At 42.6% G+C, this 10,188-nt stretch overlaps 1 protein-coding gene across 1 annotated transcript in view; it reads right to left on the reverse strand.

Moving 5' to 3' along the window:
- The window catches only part of rftn1b (raftlin, lipid raft linker 1b), a gene marked incomplete at its 3' end in the record, with an annotated part of 118,307 nt that extends 108,466 nt beyond the window's left edge, over nt 1-9,841 (reverse strand). Inside the window, exon 1 of the mRNA XM_083888575.1 lies at nt 9,685-9,841. Coding sequence (XP_083744701.1) covers nt 9,685-9,832 — 148 coding nt within the window. The 5' untranslated portion in view covers nt 9,833-9,841. The remainder of the gene's footprint in view (nt 1-9,684) is intronic.
- Between the last annotated feature and the right edge of the window lie 347 nt (nt 9,842-10,188).

The following is a 10,188-nucleotide window of genomic DNA, read 5'->3' on the forward strand; positions in this document are numbered from 1 at the left end:
CTTAGTCGACAAAAGCCTTCAGAAACAGGAAACGGTCTCCACAGAAGACGAAACATTACAAAAGAAAAGCTAATCTCAGAGATTTCTGCCGAGTGAGAGGCAGAGAGGGAGGGAGGAGGAGGAGGAGGAGGAAGGAACCGGGCAGAGATCTGCGTTTCCTGTTGCTGAGAACTTTGTCAGCAGATGCAGTCGTTTGAAGCCGAACGAACGCTGAGCTCTGCCTCTGTCACACACTCCTGAACCTGCTGCTCTGACATCTTTGTCTCAGCAAACGATGGCTTGGCATTTTGCAGCCTGAGTGGCTCGAAAACAATGTGGCACCCACTTAGTATGCCACTATGACTGCAGATGGGGGGGTGTTGCAGAAACAAGGAGCGGCGACGCAAGTCTGAATTTGTACTGTCAGCCCAGACAGCAGCTAATGCATATTTCATGTGCTTTTTTTTTTTTTTTTCTGGAAGATTCCGCAATTTGGCAGTAATCACCCTGAATACCTTCATCAGGAGCACTCAGCGTGCAGCGACGCGGCCTGTTCCCACTCCGATTATTAATTCAGTATTTTCCAGTAGATAATCACCACTTGCCCACTTTGATTTCTCGGCGTATCGGAAGAACACATTTCGGATTCCGCTCACTGCGACCCTGCACGCGTCTCATTTGCAGCAACAGATATTGTGGGGGATTTGGACGATCTATGCCCCTCCACTTCCCAAACAACAACAACAACAACAAAAAATGTCCATCAATGTGATTTCGTTCCAAGAAAACAATATTCATTAGTACAACGTATAAAGTGGGTGTGGCATGTTTGCAGACGTATTGAAATTTGAAAGGGTCGTTGAATGCATTCATAATCAAGATCAACACATTGCAGGCTACATTAATCTCATACGGACAGATCCAACAGCAGAATGCATCTTGGTCATCGTCATAAATGAGCAAATATGGCCAACTACGTGTGCTACTAGCCTGTAGCATTCATGGCTTCTATGGAGTTATTTATACAGAAATTCTGCACACGAACAAGGAAACGTCACTGAGTAAATAATACACAAGACTGGGGCAAAAAAGCCTCGGCTGTCATTTGGTTTGTTCCACCTTTCAGACACTTCCTCCAATCATCTTACAGAAGCCCAGCGTCCACGACCCTCCATCGACTCCCAGAGAAGCCGTGCTTCCACGGAAGTGACGTTTTTTCCACCGTCGAGCTCACAGTGTCGTCACATAGAGAACAACTGAAGCTGAGTTTTTAAGTTGGTTTTAATGCGGAGGCTGCTACGGGAATAGGAAAAATCACGTAAGACGATCCGCCATCTGCGATAAACGGATTCTGAACAAACTAGCGCACGTTTAGTATTGAAAAGTAAACACAACACAGAAGATTTTAGAGAAGCTGTCAGCTCAATCACCACAGGTCCACAGACACTGATAAAAGTTGTAAAATATCCAATCAGTCATGATTTGTTTGCTGATATAATTGACAGTTATTCACAATCATGTTTTTGGTTTTGAGCTGCGCAGCCGAACCCTGGGCAGCAGGGATTTAAAGGGAATGGAAAAAGGGGAAAACAAAAACAAAACCAGATGACCGTGACTTTAGGCCTCAATGTCATTCTCCCCTTCAATAACCGCAATTCATTTCCACCTCTCATGCCCGAGAAGCTGGGGAGGGGGGGGGGGGGGGGGGGGGATAAATCCAGGGCACTGCTGCCATTTAAGGACTAATCTGGCTCTCGGAAAAAAGCCACTCCGGCGCGTGGTGTTCTCCCACTGACCTCTCCTGCAGCTCCGTCTCACATCTGCACCAAAAAATAAAAAGTGGGGGTGGGGGTATTGAGTAGGGGGTGGGGCCGTTCCTGCGTGTCACTCACCTGCTGCCACACACAACTACAGCTCATATTAACGAGGATGACTTGGGGCTCTGGGGGTTTTGCATATAAATGATGTGTCTGGTTTCGAAGATGATATCAGGCAGAGAGTGTGTGTCCGTGTGTGTGCGTGTGTGCAGACCTCATACGGTTGCTCTCTGACTTTGATGTCAAGGGCGTCAACTTCACATTTCCAGCGTTCCCAACACGCCTGCTGAGAAGATGCAACATATCGAGCATGTTTTCAGTTTTACCTTTTCCTCACTGACATCTTATATATATATATATATATATATACATATACATATATATATGTATATGCTACATATCCAGCATGTTTTTTTACCCTCTCCTCACTGACATCTTTTATATGTACATATATATATACATACATATATATGTACACATATATATACATATACATATAGGGAGTGTAATATATATATATACAGTATATACTATATATACACTTATAGATACACATATGTATACATATAAAAACACACACATATAACTATATAAATGAATATATATAAATATATATTTCCTTTTCAAAAATCACATTTTGGGGGAAATAAGATTGGTACCACACCCGTCGACTCTGTTGTGCTTGTAATGAAATGGCTTCCTTTCCACGCCATCTACCACGGCAACAGAGAGGCACTCTCTCAGCTCCCCGTGGGGGTCATGATCTCAATATCAAACCGACTCTGCATTTTGTTCTGCTCCCTTTTCTCTTTTTCTTTTTTAAGAGGTGAATGAGTTGTAGCAGAATGACCGTGAAGCCGAGTGTACACTGATACAGCAACAACTCATTGGTGGTCTAATGCCGATATTTAGTGCAGAGGAGGGTTTATTACCCGCAGCTCTCCCAGCGATTTACTCTTCCTTTCATCACTCCTTCTGCAGTAAAAAGGTGTTATTTTGGTACAGTGGGTGGCTGGGGTGGCAGCCGGAGGGGCCACCGGGGTGGCAGTTGTGAAGAGCTATGATCTTACACCACGGCGGGGAATTATTACGAACATTATTCACAGTGCAGCAGTCAGACTGAAGAGAAATCAACACCATGCAGGGCACGCTGCAGTTGTTCCCATTAAGAGAGACACGGAGGCAAAAAAACATGTTTCTGATTCTTATTTTTATTTATTTATTTATTTTTTAAAAGGCTTCAGGGAACGTGTTCTAACAAAGGGCAGTGATAATGATTCCCCAAAATAGACGTGAAACAAAAACAGTGAAATCCTCACGGAACTCATGTATAAAGTACCTTAAAGGGGGATACTTGAGTACAAGTACAAGTATCTTACCAGGAAATGACTTTGGTAGAAGTTGAAGGAACTTCATTTTAGAATATTATTTATTGTGAAGATATTTCACAAAATTAATCTATTTAGGACAGAAATAACTAAGTGTAGGGCCATATGAAACTGACCGGGGGCCCACAAGAGCCCACGAACTACGAGTTTGAGACCTCTGCTCTAATGTAAGGATTAATGGGTGTCACTTTTTATTGAGATTTTTTTCGGACATCGGTTTAAATTTGGCAACGAAAAGTTGAAACTCAAACCTTAAAATCCCTTAAATTGGTGCAAATATCCAGCCTAGAAGCGCGTCAAGCCATCTGACGTGATTACCAAAGGGTCCAGCAGAGGGCGCAGTGAGCGCAGCTTATTCTTAGATCCCACAAAATACGGCAGTGATGTCATATTAATTTCCTCTGAGTGGACAATCGCGACAAGAAACGGCACATGGACGTTTTTCGCGTTGATGGTAAAGTAAGTAACAAATCTGCGCCGTCACCTGTTAGCTTAGCTGTTAGCTCCACCCGAGTGAAGCAGAAAGGAACCTCCTCATGTGACTACAAGTAAGCGTAATATATAAACAATAATAAATAAGTAATGTAACATAAAATTTGTTTTAAAATAAACATATCGAATGTTTTTAAATGGCACAGAATAAAGAATAATCTAACAATTCACACAAGACAAGATAACAACATCAATATCAATATCTTGTCTAAAGAAGAGCGATAGATCCAAGATAGAAGACCTTAAATCAACGTCATGCGATCAGGATGTAAAGGGAAGGTTAGAGCATTAGCACAAATGTCTTCTGAACAGCTAAATCGTGTGTCAGCGTACCAGACAATAAACATCACAACATGTCCGACACAAATTAAAAACAGATTTCCGCCGTGACTCCCGCTCCCGAGTATCTTCATTTTACAGCATGTGCACGACCTCCTGCTCCACCACCGGCTGCTTCTATACACATTATCGTAAATATTTTACAAGTTGTCCTCCTGAAAAAAACAGCCAGACACATGAATCTTACTTACACGGGCTGTACCTGGTACGAGGTAATTATACAGCCGCGAGTGAGACGGCAGCCGCTCAGCCTGAAAATCTGCTGACGCGGCGCAAAGACCCAACCACTGGGACAGCACTTAAGAGTCGGAGTTCTCAGACGTGATGAGCTCTTATGAGGAACACACACACAAACAGACACACACATTCTGATGCAGCATGCTTAGTGAGGACACTCATAGACATAATGCATTCCCTAGTTCCTTAACCTAAACCCAATTCTAACCCTAAAACTAGGTCTAAACCTCTCAAATGCACCTTAAAAGAACATTGATATGGTTTATACGACTTTTGGTCCTATAAACACAAGAACACACACAATACATACACATTCTAATAACAGCGTCCTTTGTCAGGACGCTTGTTGTCTCACACTAACCCTAACACTCATACATAACCTAGCCTTAACCTTAACCTCCCAAAAGCACCTTTAAAGATGTTAAGACCAGACAAAATGTCCTCATTCTATATGGTATATATGATTTTTGGTCCTCACAAAGCTACACATACAAGAACACACACACATTCTGATACAACATCCTTAATGAGGACACTCGTTAAATGCCTAATCCTAATCCACAACCCAACCCAAGTCTAACTCTAACCGTAAAACCATGTCTTAACCCTGGAAAAGTCCTTTAAAGTCAGGAGGAGCGGCCAAAATGTCCTCACAAAGATAGGTTTGAACCATAATTTGTCCTTACAGCTGACTACAGACAAGTACACACACACACACACACACCCATGTCCTAAAGAGGCAACAGACACAAGAACACACACAACACACACAAATCCAAAGACGTAGTGACAGTGATAGAGAGTCAGAGCAAGAGAAAAGTGATTACAGTAAGTACCAACCCCCAGCATTACAGAGTATACTTGAAGATAATAATGTCACCACGAGCCAAACACACACACACACACAGTTCAACAAAAGGGAGGATCCCGTCCGAACCCCCCGTCTACGCCCCAACACTGCCCACGCAGTCCCCGCTTTCATGTCAGGTCCCATACGAGGAAGGGAAGAGGCCGCACACACACACACACACACACACATGCACACACACACACGCACACACACACACACCCGCGTTCCCACGGCTCGTTCATGCGTCCACTCCACTCAGTCTGACAAACTAATGGAGACTAATCAACTGTCAGGCGGAACACACGGGGCACTACATCTCCCAGCATCCCATAATACCACCACCACCACCACCACCACCACCCCACCTCTCACCATTATTACTGTGTAACAGAGTGATGGCTATATATAGACTCCACACACACACACTGGTTTTACGTTCTTTGTGTGGACACTCATGGACGTAACACACTTCCTTTACCTCTTACCCTTACCTTAACCATCACACTTAACCTTCACTGTGTCTCCACAGACACAGTACTGCTTTGTGTGAACTCATGAGACAACGGTTTGATTTACAGTGACATTCATTAATATAGAAAAGTTACACACTACAGCTTTAATGTTCCCTATGCTTAGCATTGAGCAGGTGACTTTTGAAGAGTGAGTTTTTGTGGTTTATCAGTGAGAACAGTCTGTGTTTTCACCGTCTCTCAAACCAAGATGCCCATTGCGATAAATTCAATTGAACCCAAACTAACCAAGTCTAACTCGACCCACTCTTAGCCGAGGCTAACCTGATTTATCTAATACCTAAATCTAATCTGGACAAACTTCACACAAGCTAAAACTGTTTGACAGTGTCAAAGGTTAAAGTATCTGTCGCTGTTTTTTAAAGTTTTGAGCATTAACACACACACACACACACACACACACACACACACACACACACACACACACACACACACAGTGGAGCCACTGAGCCGTTAGTTTAGGTTTGAGACATCTCAGGAAGTGACGCCCACCCTTCATCTCATAAACACCTCGGTCTGTGGAGAGGAAGGAGAGGAGGAGCTTCTAACAGCCCAGCTTTTTCTCTGTGTGTGTGTGTGTGTGTGTGTGTGTGTGTGTGTGTGTGTGTGTGTGTGTGTGTGTCACAACCTTAAAGGGCTTTTTTTCAGGGTTAAGACTTGGTTTTTCAGTTACGGTTAGGAATTAATTATGTCTATGATTGTCAACATGGTGTACATGTGTATACTTGAACATACATCTTTATGAGGACCAAACAACACAGGAAGTGAGGACATTAGGTGGAAGTGAGGACCATTTGGCAGGTCCCAACATTCTTTCACACCTAAAAAAAAGGGGGCTTTTTAAAGTTTAAGGCTTGTTTTTTAAAAAACGTACAATTAGATTTAGGTTAAGATTAGCATAAATGTTACGTATTTTGTTGTGATTGTTAAGGTTAAGAGGCTAGGGAAGACATTGTGTCAATATTTTTCAACGGATCCTTGTTCAGGGTGATGCTGACTTTTATTATAGAACATTTGAAGTAATTTAAAGATACTTTCTGGTTTTTTTTGGTTTTTTTTATTAAGTCACCTCACTGTCAAAGTGCATCAGGGCAAATGGATCATTTCATTGCTTCTCACAGTCGCGTCAGTGTCTCACTTGCAACAAGACATCCGTACCACAGCTACAATCAGACAGAGGTGGAAAAAGTACTAAAATATTCTACTCAAGTAAAAGTACCAATACTTTGATGAAATATTACTCAAGTAGAAGTAAAAGTAGTCATCTGAAAATGTACTCAAGTAGAAGTAAAAAGTAGTTCATTTGAAATGTACTTTAAGTAAAAGTTACTGAGTTACTTTGTGTGGGGTGTGAAGGTAGTAGAAATATGACAAGGGATCAGAAATCCAAAACTATTTTGGAGCTCACGTGCCTGGCACGACACAGGATATTACGTCACTTTTGGTGCGCGCTCTATGTTCACGCGCCAGTGCTGGTGCTAATCACATCATCATTTCGTCTGGTTCTGGTGTATATTTTCCCCCTGTAGGTCTTCATTGTGCTGAATTATTATTTTTACTCAGTAACGGCTAGGATTTATAAAGTAACTAAGATAACTACAATACTTGGGTCAATACATACTCAAGTAAAATACAAAATCCTGATTTTAATTGGATTTATTGTACTTAAAAAATACAAAACACATAAAAAAGTATTCAATACAGCAACTTGAGCAAATGTATTTCGTTACTTTCCACCTCTGCAATCAGACATGTTATTTTCACTCTGGTTGGCTGCCCTTTAACTTTATTTGCATCCTCTGCCCTCTCTCTGCTCTCTCTGTCTCTTACATAAGTGATGGCCACCAGCAGGATATTTTGAGTGGGCTGAAGGATCCTCCTTCATTAGCACAATGTGAAATTATTACTGACTAATTGTCAGAAACGAAATTACAAAGGCCGCCGCTATACGGGGGAACAAGTGCTAATTAACGCTTCATCATTACAAGAAAGTCCTGATGAAAATCACAGAGCGTGTCGTTATTCAAACGTACAAGACGGATACATTTCTGCTGCATATGAATCCTTAATGTTTTCAGATGCTGGATATATAAACGTGTAATGGCATTTTCAGAGGCAAATTAATCACGCCGGCGGTGGTATTAGTCCATGAAATGCTACACACAACTTCGGGGTTGTAGATTATGGTGCACCTTTCAGAAACTTGTGGGGCTCGTTGCTGCCTTATCATGCAGATGTATGAGGCAGCAAAATGGCAAACGCCGTGAGGTATTCACATCATTTAAACGGTGCATGCAGAAAGGGCGCTCCTTTTTTACAACCTATCTGCAAACCGTAGCTGTGGGGATCGCTGATCAATAGCAACATTTCTTATGCTGAGGTGTCCGGCTCGGGGATTGTGATGGAACCGTGTAGACGGAGATAAGTAATGTCTCTGGTTTTGCTGGTGCAGGAGTAGAATTACTGCCCGTGGGTCGTTCGCTTTCGCTGACCAACAGTTTCAGTCGATGCCACGTTTCCGCTCTCATTCACATGTCAGTGACGGTTGCTAGTCTTTGAAACAAGGGGGAAGCTCATTTCAGTCCCAGTAATTCATACATAAATTCTTATTATTTGCAGTGTATATGTACAAATGAATATGGTCTATATCAACGAGTAAATAACACAAAACGAGCAGCTGTTCCTTTGTAAAATCCTCACAGGACTGAGGCAGAAAAGGCTCTGCTGTCCTGTATGTTTCTGCATCTGTCCCTCTAGCTCCGCCTTTCAGACACTTCCTCCGACCATCATGCAGAAGCACAGGGTCCAGGTCCCGTCCACTGCTACATTGACTCCCAGAGAAGCTGAGCTTCCGTGGAAGTGACATTTGTCCAATTAGTGTCGAGCTCACCGCACTGATGAAAACTAGTACGTTACGAGGCTGCTACGGGAATACGGAAATCACGTAAATACCAGGGTGACGTGACTGTGACGCTCGTTTCATGTTGTATATTCCACACCACGACTCTTTCAGATCCAGCAGAGTGCACTTTCTTCAAACTAACTTCAATGTTATCAGTACCTTTGAGATTATTATGGAGAATAATAACAATGAAGATATTTGCATAAATTAAGCATATTTATCCACTCGCATGTTAATAAGAGTGTTACACATTTGGAAAAAAATTCCTTTAAGGTACATTTAGAAGAGATGTGTATGACTAATTGCAAGTTAGCTATGGACAATCATGTGATTAATCGCAATTAACGATTGACAGCCGTAAAAATCTGTACTTAAGGTATAGCTAATATGTTTCCAACACACCAATGACTCGTGTTTCCACGAGTGTACTTTACTCCAGTGGATCACACGAGCACCGTCGGTGATGTTCTCCTCAGAAAGTTCAAACACACTGGGAAACCAAAAGAGACAACACTTCCCATGATCCCACGCTGCTTTACGACCTTATCAAACGAGGTCTTTCCTTTCCTAAGCGATGGAGACTCCCTGCCGCAGATATTACATACTGTGTGTTTAAAAGGTCAAAATAATGTTGTTGTTTTTTTGAAGCCACGTGAACCTTGACTTTTCACCTTTGGCCTTTTTCACCTAGAAAGGGAACTTGGCTTGTAAGGGAGAGGTTGTTGGGGTGACTTTAAGAAAGGTACTGTGACACTGCTCCTCATTCTAGAAAGGTTCTGAGTAGAAGATGAGTTAAATAGAGAGGACTTTCTCTTTGACGACTAATAACATCAATATTCAGTTTTAATTACGAGTAACGAGCTAAAAAAAAAACCAATGGTTTGCATCCAATTCCATTCATGAACACACTTTAGGTTCATTATTTCCAACAGAACCTAAGGAGTTAAACCGTGAGTCCAAGTGAACATTTGTGCCAGATTTGAAAGTAAGCTACCTCAACGTCTGACAAATGGATTTAGGTCGTCCTCGAGACCAATGTGAGAATATTCCTTCAAAATGTTCTGGAGATGCTGCGTTCAAAACAATGACCTGAAAACCAGCTGTTGGCACAGCTTCATGAAAACGTCTTCAATCAAAATCCACATCTTACCGTCTTTGCCGATCAGGAAGTCCAGGTAGCGGTAGGTGTAGGCCACGCCCACTTTGGTCTCCACCTGCGGCCTCTTCAGGGTGGAGTAAATCTTCCCGGGGCTGTTATCCTCCGACGTCGGTTTCATCTTCCGTAGCCCGCAGCCCATGGCTCCACGGTTTGTCGGTGACGCTGAGCACAGATCCTGCAACGATAGAGACAACAAGGACTGAGACGGTGCCAGGACCAGGAGGCCTCATGGAGACCTGGTCCTGATGTGGGAGAACCTCATATTCAGAGGAACTGGTTTCTGAATTCAGTGCAGAGTCCTCAGAAGAATAGCACCATGAACCTCTGTTCTGTGTGTGTGTGTGTGTGTGTATGTGTGTGTGTGTGTGTGTGTGTGTGTGTGTGTGTGTGTGTGTGTGATTGAGTTGCAAGGATTTGCAAATTTTAGCAATTCTGCAAACGTTTTCCAGAATGCATCTCTACAGCGTTCGATGTATTCACAGGTTTGTAACTCAT

This window comes from Microchirus variegatus (assembly GCF_963457635.1).
Source record: "Microchirus variegatus genome assembly, chromosome: 1".
In the NCBI taxonomy this organism is placed as follows: domain Eukaryota; kingdom Metazoa; phylum Chordata; class Actinopteri; order Pleuronectiformes; family Soleidae; genus Microchirus; species Microchirus variegatus.